The sequence below is a fragment of the Cyanistes caeruleus genome, chromosome 2, assembly GCF_971803275.1.
Source record: "Cyanistes caeruleus chromosome 2, bCyaCae1.hap1.1, whole genome shotgun sequence".
NCBI lineage: Eukaryota > Metazoa > Chordata > Aves > Passeriformes > Paridae > Cyanistes > Cyanistes caeruleus.
In genome coordinates this window covers 67,437,215-67,451,462 of record NC_141702.1, presented here as the reverse complement: position 1 = coordinate 67,451,462, position 14,248 = coordinate 67,437,215, and the positions used below count along the sequence as shown (strand labels likewise).

At 36.8% G+C, this 14,248-nt stretch overlaps 1 protein-coding gene across 20 annotated transcripts in view; it reads right to left on the bottom strand.

Annotated features, from left to right (window-relative positions):
• RGS7 (regulator of G protein signaling 7) overlaps nucleotides 1-14,248 on the bottom strand; it is a 258,091-nt gene that overhangs the window by 60,628 nt on the left and 183,215 nt on the right. For all 20 annotated transcript variants that reach the window (XR_015283340.1, XR_015283341.1, XM_086877678.1 and 17 more), the window contains one exon: nucleotides 10,703-10,754. Coding sequence is in view for 18 of the 20 variants with exons in the window: in XM_086877678.1 (XP_086733804.1) it covers nucleotides 10,703-10,754 (52 nt within the window). In the remaining 2 variants the exon portion in view is untranslated. The remainder of the gene's footprint in view (nucleotides 1-10,702; nucleotides 10,755-14,248) is intronic.

The window sequence follows — 14,248 nt, the reverse complement described above, 5'->3', positions numbered from 1 at the left end:
AATAAAACCTTAACTTACCTGTTGTCTCCACAGTCAGCAAAAAGAGCCCACAGTTACTGGCTGTGCTTAGGAATGTTCCTGCTCCCTGCCTGCCAGCTGGTCTACTACAGGAGCAAAGCCTCTCTGGGAAATAACTTCACACAGGAACTTAATTCTTCCTAACTAGGAAGAAGTAGGTGCTCATTTTAGATATAGCTTTGAGTATTAAGGTGGTCAACCCAAATATAATTTAAGATTCCATGGAAATATTTATTCCTGACAAGACACCTGCAAATGCAAGCAAACCCACTCCAGCGAATGTTCTTTTAGTTGAATTGATTACAAGCACTTCTACCTCCAATTAAAGGTGTTCCTTGATGTAAAATGAAGTTCTATTTTAATGCATTGTTTTATTGTGTTATTTGGTCTATTTTCTTTCATAGTATTTCACTTTCCACTCTCATAAGAAGCCATGGTCTCTTTCTCTATTCACTGTCCCCCCATATACCCTCTGTTTCCAAAGCAGTTTCTGTGTCTACAAAATCTACAAAGACAGATATATATCCATGTCACACACAGCAGACAGGTAGTTTGTATACCTTTCATGAATTTTAATATTATTACACACTTACACTAATGCATTGGCATGCATGCTGAAATGTCACAAAAAGATGAGGGGATGAATTTTGGACCTTTGTATCTAGGTTGCATTCACAATCAGTACAGTGGTAAGAGATTATTGAGGAAAGAGACAGTCATTGCCATTTAGCTTCTTTTACTTTGAAACCTTTTCCTCTTTTCCTTCAAAACTGGTTATTTTATCGATCAAGAGAAAAAAAAAATCCTAAACCCCTTGTAAATAATAGCAATAAAATACACACTTCATATAAATGTGGTGTAGACAGTTCTGAGAATTCCAGGGGTCAAAATTTGTCTAGCAGTTTAATAATACCTGAAGAGAAACACAAAAAGCTACCTATTCCTGCACTTGATCAAGACTTTTAAACCACATTCTTATAGTCCCAGTACAGGCACTCTTAGTTAGTTCAGCTCTCTCTCGAGTCCCATTGTGGGCAGATTTTGGGATTATATTTTGTACTACCCCCTACAAAAATTCTTGTTTCAGTGATAACTGACTGCTCATCTTTCTGTCAGGATAGGTTTCATCAAAAAAAGTACCTTCAGACAACAGAGATTTCAACACTGGAGAAAAAAGCACCAGTCACCAGGAGACAAATTAGCTTGACACATTATTAATTTAATACTGTGTCTTCACTGTGTAACTCTACTGCAGTTATTTTCCCTGCAGGGTTTTATAATGACCCTCTTTGCTCCTGATCCAGAGTAAAGACTCCATATAAAGATATTTGGTTTTCATTATGAGCATAACTTGGCCAAGACTCAAAAAATCATATTTATCCCTCAGATCCCTTTTTTTTTTTAACTGAAATATCCAGATCCCTTCCCCTTCAGAGAAGCCTAATGGTTATAACACCTGTGGCTTGGATTCCTTATGACAGAAATGTTTCTGTGTGCCACTGTCAATAAGGCAGAATAGGCCCAAGGAAGAATTACTATTGTGGGAAGTACAGCATATCCACTAGCGTAGAAAAAAGTGCTGGAGGACATTCCTACTCTGACTCAATTTACTGCTATGTGCTAACAATTACATCCTTATAAAAGTGCATGTTTGAGCCTCTATTTAAGAGCTAACTGTACTGCCACAAAAAGCTGGCAGCAGCTCAGGAATTTGTGTTTCCCAGTTTACAATCTCTCTATTATATTATTTGGTTTATCTGTAAAAAATTCAGTAGCATGATGGAAAGCAAGAATGTGAAAATCACCCTTATTTTCAGCCAGATTATTTGAAGATATAGAGTAATGAGGCTTTGTTCTTCTGACTTTTAGGACAATGAGATTTGAAATATGGATACTCCCACCTTTCACAGGCACTGCTCCTTTTCTGTACCAAATCACAAATGAGTAACTGCACTTGTCCAGTAGTTGGACTTTGAGGATGTCAATCAATTTTCCTCTCAAAGCAGAGTCAGGATCTCCCAGAATTTCAGTGAATTATGGTGTCAACTTTTCCAATCTCATGTGTTGACAGTGTTTTTACAGTCTCACAAGCAGTACAGCCTGAAGGAAGGCTCTCCAACTAAAGCTCTCTATTTCTGTATATAGTTCCCTATTTATCCATCCCGCAAAGGTCCTGCTCAGGGCCCTCAGTACACCAAGGAGCTGTAATTCCACCCAGTAGGCCTGTGCCCAGGAGCTTTTCTCAAGCCTAGCTTTTCCCCCTGACACAGGCTTGAGCTGTGTTGTACATATATCTCAAACAGCCCTGTAGCCTGCCCATGCTGTTGCCTTGCTCCTGCTTGCACTGTTAACAACCTCAGTTCCTGCCTACCTTCCTTTGATTGCCACTCCCTGACAAGGATGCTGAAAAATGCTTACCATGTGGATGAATGATATGCAAGGAACAGGGTCTGATTAATAACCTCAATTTGCTAAATATGGACTGCCATATACACTCTTATTTTTAGAGCCAGTGTATTCTGATGGATTTTGCAATCAACATAATTGCCTCTACTAAAGTGAATTATGTATTAGATGCTATAGCTTGTGCTTTAGAAGTGACTGATTACCATGAGAGAACAGATTCGCCAATAATTTTAAAGGCCATATTAATTTGTAACATTTCATAATGAAAGATGGTCAGTGATGTTTATAAATGGGTATTTGAAAAACAAACCAGTACTGAAACACATTTCAGTAGCTGTGCAGTAAATACAGACTGCTAGGTCTTGAAAATTCTTTTCAGGCATTCACAAAATGTGTGCAATCTGACAGTTTCAAGTGAGACTACAAAGCCAGAGTTGCACAGAGAGGATGCCTGTATTTTCCTTCCTGCAAGTTTTTAAACTGTTAAACCCCCTCCCCCCAAAAAAAACATTTTCATGGTTAGCTACATGTGTCTCCTGTTCTTGACTGTTCACTTGCACTTGAAAGCTCCTAAGAAACCTCTGGAGCTTTTCTTTAGATAAGATCATAGAGATTATGACAGGTTTCATTCTAGACTCAAGAAACTGGACTGAATACACATAGTATACACACTTACTCAAAAAAACCATGACAAACCAAACCCAGAACTTTCACCAAAAACCCACACTGGGGAGTTTTATATTGTTGCTAAACCGTGGCTAAATCTTCCCTTTCGCCACAATGGGTCAAAGGCCACAGCTAAATTCAATGTAAGTTCAACTGGGCCTCTGAAGACCACAGACTATGGCACCTACACGCCCACCACCATGTACACAAACTCCTTCCACAATTGTGCCAGCGCCAGCAGTGTCTCAGCTTGATTCAACCCAGATAGTGAGCATGCTTTCAGTGAAAGCTCATTATCTCCACTGAAGCCAGGTTAAATTTATGCACTCCCTGAGTCAAAATTCCGTTTTTAGAGTCAGTGTGTATAAGCCTAGTCTGTATCTGAAGAGCAAAGAAAATAGTAAATACTGCAAAGTCTAAGGGTTTCAAAGTTCCCTGTAGGAAGACAGTTCTTCCTCTACATGCAAGTGCCTGCTTCAGACAGAGATTTACAGGAGAATTGGCACAAAACATGACTGCAGGATGTAAAACATGAAATTAACCCTTTTATTTAAACACTGGGACTTCTAGGGCTATTTCATACCATCTTTAGGTCACCTCTGCTCTTAGTCAATAGAAAAAAAATTGCCCTTAGCAACAGCTATTGAGTTTCACTTAGTCTTAAAAATGGGTCACCACAGAGCCCTGAGTATCTATAAAAGAACCACACTCTAAAGTAAATGCTAATAACATTAAGTTAGAAGGAAGACCATGGTCAGGTTCATGTACATTAAACTGCCAAATTGTCAAAACCTGAAGTTATGAAAAACTTCTCCCCTTCTCTGCTCTTTGATCCTGTTCTTTCCTATAACACCTCAGTAAAGCAATCTGATTATAAGTTTACACAAGCAGAGGACCTTCTTACAAAAACAAAGGTCAAGAAAGAAACCAAATTTCAAACTGCCAAAAAGATCAAGAATTAGAAAAAGATAAGTTCATCTTCAACATAAAGAAGTCCCCAGATGATGATGGCCTTGGAAAATCCTGCAGGGTGACAAAAATAAGTATGGCAGAAAGGTCACCCAAGTTACATGAACTATAGGATCAGATGGAGAATATTCAATTGTCAAATACGATTTAAAGTTATATCCATTGAATCATTTCATGCTTCTTGATATTATCATCATGCTTTCAATTTGCCATAATGGTTAAATTTTCAGAGAGTTAGAAAGCCTACAGCTCCAGGGACAGTGCAGGAAAAGGCATGAAAGTAGAGCATTCCTCCACACCTTTCTAATCTGTGTCTCTCGTGGTGACAGGATGAGGGGAAGTCATAAGAGAAGGGGCTTTTCAGCCTAGAAAAGAGAAGACTTAGGGGAGATCTCATTGCAGTCTGCAGCTTAATTGTCAGGGGAAGAGGAGGGGCAGGCACTGATCTCTCTGTAGTGACCAGTGACAAGGCCTGAAGTTGTAACAGGGGAGGTTTAGGTTGGATATCAGGAAAAGGTTCTTCACCCAGGGGTTGTTAGGTACTGGAACAGCACCGAGACTGTCAGAGTTCAAGCAGTGTTTGAACAATACTCTCAGGCATGTGGTGTGATTCTTGGGGTGCCCTGTGCAGGGCCAGGAGCTGGACTCCAACGTTCCCTGTGATTCCCTCCCAACTCACAATATTCTATGAAACCCATTTAGTTTACTCAACATACTAACTTGAAAGCAATTCAGAAAACTCCAAGTTTTGTTTATGAATGTTGGAATTCTGATAAGAAATTTTATTTTTATTTATAGGGGACCTGGATGCACATTATCAATGCTTTTAAAACAGAACTGCAGAAATATGTGCTTAGATCAGTTACCCTTTCTTGTGTGTGCATACACATGTATCGGCCAAACACATTTTCCATGCTCCTCATATTATGGGAATAAGTTATACTTTTATGGAAAGAATAACTTTCCATAAGGTAAAAGGTAAGCACAAAACTCTAAATTGGTGAGATGACTTGAAAGCATTATCAGGAAATGACTCCTGGTTACAGAGCCCTCATTGCAGTAATTTGTCAATGCAGAATTAGCAAGGATCAGAACAAAATTCAGACCATGTTTTTTTGAAGTGAGACTTTTATTTCATCATTTATATGGCAGAGGTATCTTCTAATGAGTGGATAATGTATCTCTGCAGAGAAATATATAATGGTAGATGAATTCAGAGTGGGAAAAAAATATCGTAGGTCAGCTCTTCCACCTATCTGCTAATATAAGGGTCTTTCCTAAAGCTCATTTGATTTGGTTCTACCTAGATCAAACTCTGTGCATAGCAAGCACTGACACCAGTCACATTTTTCTTGAGAGTCTGTTATTCTTAGTGGACTGTACTCCTCACTTAGTCTTGTCACCAAGATTTTAGTCAATACATTCTGTATATGTAGCTTCCTAAAGGCAAGTCATTCACTAAAGGAGTCACAACCCAATCTTAGTTTAGTATGTTACTTGAGTTCTGGTAGGAAAAGTCTGTTTCTTTCTCCACCTAGAAATCCATAAAATTTTGAGAGATAGGTCCTTAACAGAGGGATCTGTATTAAGGACTTAAAAGAATTGCTTGCAGGAGTCATTGCTGACATATTCTGACATTAGCCATTGAAAAAATGGGAACCGAGAATCAAGATTTGAGATTATAGAATGGCAAAGCTCTCCAGAAACTATTCACACATTCTTTGTAAATTCTCATGGCATGAATTTTAACAAATATTATATATATATATATATATATATATATATATATATATATATATATATATAGCGATTTTTATCAAAAATGCTTCTCTGCTACCAGTTTTGCCCCAAGCTATTGACTCATAGATATGGATTGATTTCCAGAGATGCTGAGAACATGCAGTGTTCCAGCAGAGTTCAGGTAAGCAATAGGGGTCAGTATTTCTCAAATACAAATTGCTTGCTAATAAACTGTTGCCAAGGAAATCCTTCCTGTGCATTTGGGCAAAGAAAATATATAATGCATTCTCCACACAGTTCTCCTTCCAAGCAGTCACTCCATGGTAAAGGGTACAGAAAGACAAATGAGAGAGAAAATTCCTGGACTACTCAAATTTTCATAGAGGAATTTGAAGCTAAGCATGTAAAATAAGTAGGCAAGAGACTCTAAAGAGAAAATCATAGGAAAATTTTCAATGTGTGAAAAATATAATATATGACTGCAGTTACTTTCTGTGCACTGTGTGCTTAGTATTACAATGGGTTTGAGAGAGAAGAGGGAAATGAGCCAGGGGAAATGGTTCATGTTCAGAACAGAGCAGCAGGGACAGAACATAGAGAGGCCTCTCAATTTACTTTTAAGCAATAAGAAAGTATCATTAGGAAGGAGACGTTGTTCAGACTGACTTGTTAGCTGATTAACAAGTAAATTTAATAAGGAAAGACTTGTACTTTCTTAAAAATGCTGGGGAACAACAATGAAACAGCTTTGACACAGCAGAAGTAAATGGCTAGCTCATCTTACTGTAATGCAGGATAGATAAGGAAATGATGACTGTCTAAAGAACTGCAGCATTTATCCAGACAAGTATCTTACATTTTCAAAGGGAGTAATTAATTGAGTTACCCCAACCCCCAAGATTGCTCTAATTTCCCAGGAGACTGCCTTTTTAATACATTACTTTACCTGGAAGGCTACTGAAAGTATGTTGTATTTTCAAAACTTGTCCTTCACAGCAACAGAATTTAAGAATTTACTTTGAATACAGAGAAAACTAGTCTCATTTAGTATAATTTGAAGATCACATGGTCAAGTGCTCTTTAACTCATGTTGCATTATCAGTTATTTACTGTGTTCTCTATAACTTACCAACATTCTGCAGTCCTCCATTTTTAACTCATTTGAGAGAAAGGCACACACACAAAAAAATACAATGCTCAAACAACACCCTGTTGCAACTATATAGATGCAGTTGACTTTTTGTCTTCTAATTTGTCCAAACCTCCTAAAGACTGTGACTGGCACAGCAAATAATTGCTATTTCGTTGTGAATTGATTTTTTTCCCTAAAATTTCACATTTTTTACTTATTCAAAAAAGAGGAGTGATAGACTAAATGCCTTGAATTTGCAACAGCTGTGAGTCACTAAACCTCCAAGAGAACCTGACAGGTTCCATTAGAACTGTGACCAAATGCACATGGAATAATGATTTGATAGGTAGCATTATATTTCCCCTTTCTGGGATGCAATTGTCTTAATTAGCCTCCCTATTTAACTAATTCTTAATGACATGACCTGTTTATTATATGGCAGGAAAAAACTAAATCCATCAGTTACAAAATTATATCTGTAGGAAAAGAGAAGGTAACTACAAGCAGGTCACATGCTCAGCCACTAGCTGTGCTCATTTCAAGAGCCAGTTTTTCTGAACTGAGATCCAATTCTATTTGTCACAAAACCTACTCATAATTCAGGAACATGACTTAACTCACAGGAAAAAGCAAAGTTATTTGAACTACACCAGCCTTAATAATATTTGTTATTATTATTACTTATTTTCACTAACATAATCACACTAAAACCAATGGGATTCTACAAAGAACAACATGTCCTGGCTGGGTGGAGTCCAAGACATATGGCACTAAAATGGGACTTCAACAGATGGGACTTAAGGACCTGCCTTTGTAAAAAATATTTGCAATTTGAAGAATCTCTCGTGACAACACTTAAAACATGATTTTTAAGAAAAAGGAGATTTTCAGCTCTTTATGAAAATTAGCAGTTTCTCAGTAACCTCAGAATGATCAAAGCCAGTATTTTGTAAATTACAATCAAAATGCTATTTTTCATTCTGACAAAAATTAAATTAATCCAAGTCCTGTTTCTGCCACCATGACATAGCTGTGCACTACAACTTTATTATGAGAATGTGTCTGGGGTTTTTTGACATATTGGAAGATTCTGTTTGTATGTCTTTTTCAGTTATACTTTCTACAGAAGAATATTTTTTTAAGGCAATTATTTGCTATTACAAGCTCATATAGATCAAATTATATTTAGAGAAGATATTAACATGTTGTACAAATATGTAAGGATTATTTGTTTCTTAGTTTGGTAATAAACTAACACACAGTATCTCAATCTCATTTAATTTCTTCTCTAAGATAAATTATTTTCCTGGCAGTGTGCTACATTCTGGATAGTAGCCCAGTTATGGATGAGTAAAGATGAATGGTTAGGATTAATTTTTAAATTAAAATAAAATCCTAGAGTATTTCCAATGCCTTGTAAAATTAGGTTAATGGCAAAGAAAGTGATTTGCCTTGTTAGTAACTTTGATCATGGAAGATTACAGAGTTTACTTTTTGCTGGTCTTGAGAGATTTCTAATGCCTGCCACAGTCATTAATTTTAGAGGGCACAGTTTCAAGCTTGTTCGAGACAAGTTCATGAAATTGGTAGCACTACACAGCACCATAAAGCATGATAAGAATGAAATGCATTTGTATATTTGTAAAAACATATATTCTGTGTACTATATTTTTCAGGACAATTACCATGAAAGCCTGCAGAACCTATTTGGTGTATACCTGAGGTGATATTTATGCTTTAATATTCTCAAAATGTTTCAAACCTACTTTAGATTTATTTTGGTTCCTTAAATATTTTGATTAGATATTTTGATTTCCCTGTGTTCCTCTGATCACCACTGTTTACAAGGGAAATGCTAATTTCTGGGACTCGGATGATGCTAACCTAATAAAGAACAATATTGAAAAGATGCCTTAGAAGTTTATTTTCCTGCAAATGCTCTAGCATTATCCAGTTCTGGTGACACATAGTCCCCTTTGGTAGCTCCTGTACAATGCTCTGGCCCTGTTGAATGGGGAAGCTGTGGGTCTGTTTCATACAGGATTGCACTTTCGGCTCATGACATGGAAGGAGCCGTGAAATAGCAGGATTGGAGGGTTTGCTCCCTTTCTTTCTCTCCTCTGTGACCAAAGAGCTTAACTCAGCAACTGAAACATATGTAAATCTCAAAAGCTCTCAAATGAGTACATTTACTGTTCAACAAAAGCACCTCCCTGCATGATGAAGACACTGATTCCAAGTTTAATTCTGTATTCCTGGCACGCAAACCTGGACACATTATACAAGATTTCTATTTACTGACTAAGGTTTATAATTCATTGACCAATCCAGCGATCCTGTCACAGCGATGTGACAGGAAAGTTAGTATCTCCTACTTTAGACTAAAGGATATTAATAGAAACTTTCTCAGCCTGATCTCAAATTCACATATGTTAATTCATTTATTAAAACCACCCCAGTAATGTGATACACATTACAGCTGAACAACTCAATGTCTCTTAAGCCATAGTTAATTACTTGCTGATCTTTAACGTATTAGGGGACTGTAATGAAGTAATAAATGGTAAATCAACAATTTTTCCTTCAGTGACCAAATTCCTCATGTGGAATGGCTAAGCACACACTTGTGGTAAGAATCCCTCCTCCTTGGGAACTTTCAATATTTATTTACTGGACATCTTCAAATATCAGTAAAAAACTGAACATTTTAATACTCCTATAGGATGAGGAAAATGTCACATTTTCAAACTATACCTTGCAGACACTCAGGTCTGCTGAGAGTCTCAACTTAAAAATACTTTATTTGGCAATGTATTTGAAATTAAACTGTGTCTGCTCCAAAAAGGAAAGAAGCATTTACTGGAAGCATCCATCCCCAAAGCCTTCAGCTCCCAAGGGCATAGAATCCAAATTACAAGTGAACACTCACCTAAATTTCTGAAAAGCTGTAAAAAGATATATTCGTGGCCTGAAGTTTTAAAAACATAACCTATGATGTACATGCCCAGTTATCTAAATAAGTGACCTGGTCTTCAGTACTTACAGTTTGGATTAGAATGAACAGGAGGCTGCTTACAGATCCACTTTCTTTAAAAATTAGGTCACTATTCGATGTACAGAGGAACCTAATTTTGTTGCCATTTTTAATAATATTTTTTCCTAATACATTGCTACCTATTATCTTCAGATTTTGCTGTCCAAGCACACCTCAGTAATTACAATGTGTAATTTATTTATAAACACCCAAGACACAGGCAAATAAACAATAAACTGTATTTTCTAATACAGTTCATACTAAAACTACATAGTTTTCATGCTAAGTAATTTTCCACATGTGTATATTAGAAATAAGAGTTCTAAACTAGGTACATCTTTGGGTCTCAATCTGATAATAACCACTGCACAACCATCAATAAAGTCTCCTCTGCTTCACCGAGATTCTCTCACTGTAAATAATTACACTTGCTGGAGCAAACAGAGGATATAAATGGCAAGGTAGGTTTTGATGAGTCTTGAATTTTGGGACTTGTTTTTGTTTTTTTTTTTCTTTTTTCCTCAGTTACACTCCAAAATAAAACTTTGATAAGCTTCTCAGAAACTTTGAAAAAGGTAGCAACACATTAATTTCAATATCAGCAGCTCTTGCACAGGAATTACATGGCATGTGATTATGTTTTAAACAGCGGGATGATGAAACAAGACATCACAATGATGCATTCATTAATATAATGCATAATTTCCAAAAGAAATAGATAATATTTCTACACTGACCATAGTCTGTGTTTTCCGGCTCCCAACAATTTGATGGCCAAAAATAGGGTGTCTATAGAGAAAACAAAGAAGTAGGAAACTCAAGTTAGACAATGCAAGCATTATACAGTCCTTGGATTGTTACTGGTTTTCAGAATAAATTTATATTTTTTGTAGATCTATTATACTGTTAACTTGACATTTTTGAAATAGGCATCAAAACAGAAAATTACATGTATACATCCATTTATGTACAAATAAATATATCTGTTTACATCTTCCCTAGAAATACATCTCTCACATGTCCTGGAGAATCGGGTTTAGAGTTATACAGACAGAAGATGCTTTGAAGTTCATTCAGTTCTTGATTTTGGAGAGTTTTCATTCACAAGTTAATATTCAATTATCTTTCCTAGGTGTTATTTGTTTAAAAATGCCACTAAAAACATCCTGTTTTCACAAAGACATCAAAGTCTACTTTTTAATGATTGTCTACTGGTTGTGATTTAAAACAAGATTTTTTTTTTAAGGGAAAGACAATAAAGTACCAAAGCCTACTTCAGCACTATTCTTATTAAGACTGTGCTACATGTATTGTTAAAATAATTCACTTCTAGCAAATGGAGAATGTTTTTCATTCTTACATTCATTTTTACAAAATTACATGCTAATTACTTCATTTTTAAAATAGCAACTTTTGATTAAAATTGATATTATAGTTTTTTTACAGAGCATATAATCGTCATACAGGCCGTTCACTCAAGAGCTGGACTCGATAATCCCTGTGAGTTCCTTCCAACTCAGAATATTCTGTGATTGAGTGACTGATCCATATATAAACACATACACAAAGATACAGAGAATTATATAATATTTGAGCAGTTGAATGAAACTCATTAAATGTGTGAAGTGGTTTGAGTGGTATTTCAAAACACAGGTGATTCTTCAGGAAAACCTTATGCTCTACTCTCTATTTCTTGGGGTTTTTTTGCAAAAATCTCCCAGCTGCAAAAATGGAAACCTCTTTGCTGCCCACTTCAAAATTGTTTTAATATTAATCTGGAATCCAACAGGGCTGAAGGGTGACACATTCACACCAATTGTCAAACTAAATATATATTGTGAAAAATCTCTTGGTATTGTAACATTGACACATCAAATTTAATAGAAGCAATTTTCTTGCTTCTTGCTTGCTATTTATCAAGCAACAGCAAGGAGCTAAAGGATAAAAAAATGAACTATCACAAGCTACCTTCAAAGGCTAAGATGTGTTTCTTGCAAGCTCTTTTTCACTTTTTAAGGCAGCAACAATAAGTAGTTCTCCAATCAACGATTCCTTCACAGGAATTAACCCCTAAAGAATGAATGCAGTACTCAGCACATTTTGGAGAAGCAACTATTAAACTTCATAGTGCGATCCGTATAAAGCAAAAAGTCACTGTCATTGAAATATACAGCTCACAAACTCAAGAAGCGAGAACAGTCCTTCTTTAGAGGCACAAAATGTATGTCCAGAGAGGCTCAAGAAGAAAAGCACAGCTACATCATTTCTCTGCTAAAAGGAAGGTTAACCTCTGTTTACAGGTTCAAGCTGAGCTTCTGAAAAAGGTATGCAGTGAGGGTTACTAAATACACAGAAACCATATCTGCTCAGGCAGCACTCCAGCTGAAACTCTTCCAGTCGCGGGCACACTTGCCGCAAAGTCCATATTAAAGCTCCTTGTGCACACTTAGGATTTCTCTTGACAAACTGCAGATTCTCCAATCCCAGATGAGATTAAAAACAAATTTAATCTTCTGATTTAGAGAAAAATCACAAACCTTGCTTTCAGCACTCATTTCACAACAGGCTATGAACAAATACTGTATATTCACAACTATGTTAGTGATGTTAGAGGAGGACTCTGTTGTTTCATACATAAATGAAAAGCTGTGTGTGGCCAGAGTACTGTTTTCAGTATTTAGTTGAAATAACATATTTAACTTTTACTGAAACTTGCATTTTGGTGGTGAAGGTAGCGTGGGCACTACACACAATATGGGAAAAGGGACAGGATCTTCAGTGTTGTGAAACGTTGTCACTTTACCCTGCTAGGAGGCAGAGATGACCAAGGCTTTTCTGAAGGATAAAAAGGTGCAACCTAAATGTGGAGAAGAGATTGAGGAAAAAAGCAGATAATAATTCACTGCCTACTAAGGATGAGTGTAAGCCTCCCTGCGCCAGGGAGATAAAAGCAGAAAAGTTAAAACAGAACATGAGTTTTAATTAGCAAAGCACATGATGAGCCATATTAAAAGGTTTCAACTATGTGTGATAAGGTAAACCAAAAAGAAACCCCAGTAAAAGGCAACCATTACAATATGAGAAAGAGGTTCAAATAACAGCTAGTACAGAGAAGTACAGAAGATTATTAAATGCCTCCCTTTTTTGAGTCTGCAGAATAAAGGTCTTTTTTGAGTGGGCAGATAAAGGTCTTTCTGCCCAGGGAGTGTCACAGAGGTGTGAGGTTTCCTTGCCGATGCTCTGAGCTGGGCAGGCACAAGCTGCCTCTGAACTGTGGGCCGTGACCCTGCCTGCCTGGCGCTCGGATGCGTTTAATGGGACTCACTGAGAAGCGCAGCTCATCCGCTCAGGCACTGCAACGTGGCCAGAGCTGGCCTCCAGCCAGCTGGCTCCCAGAGGGAACAAAGTTCAATTCTGCCTGCAATCAGCTCTGCCAACATGCCCAAAATTAATTTGGACACGGAGATAAGGCTACAGGGCAAAGCACAGGGCAAAAAAAAAAATTCAAGAAGGGAGATGTTTTTATGAGGTCAGACAGTTCAGGTTAGCAAGCTGACAAAATTCAGCACAGAAAGCTTAAGGATTTCTTGTGTTTTCACATGGGTAAATTGTGTTTATTTCCAAAAAAGCTAAAAAGCCTCTCCAAGCTAAAGAATGACTCCTGGTTCCTCAGGACTCTGATTTATATGCATGTGTAAATACTATGATGAAATTCTTTCTCTGGTATTTCTTTCTCCCTCTATCTCCAGTACTCTGTAACAATGACTATCTAACTAGTAAGCATTATCAGAAGTACTAAATTATCTGCATGATGTTTAAAGGGATGCAAGTTACCTGAAGGGTAATTTATACATAAAAAAAAAAAATCATTCCAGTAACCTTTGAAACATGGACAGTTATTTTAAAAAAAAAAAGTAGAGGAGCTTCAAAAGATAACAGCAAAGGGAAGAAATGTATTTCCAGAAAAGGTAAAAAGCTTAAATTTTCTCTTTTATAATGTTTCTACATCTACTCTCTAGATTGAACAGCTGCAATACACTGTATGTTTCCAATCTTTGAGAGCTAAAGGTTACTAATATTTGGATTTTTCAAAAACACATTAGGTCACTGACAGTGTAAAACCCCTACTAGAGGAGAAATAAACATTAGATGCTATGTATTTTGACCAAGGCAAAGTCCTACTTTCTTAGCAGCGAGTGAAGACTTATGGTATCACCCTAAGATATGTAATCAAAGGCAGCTACATGCAGCTGCTGATAAAGTTGTATTCGAAGAGTAGATAT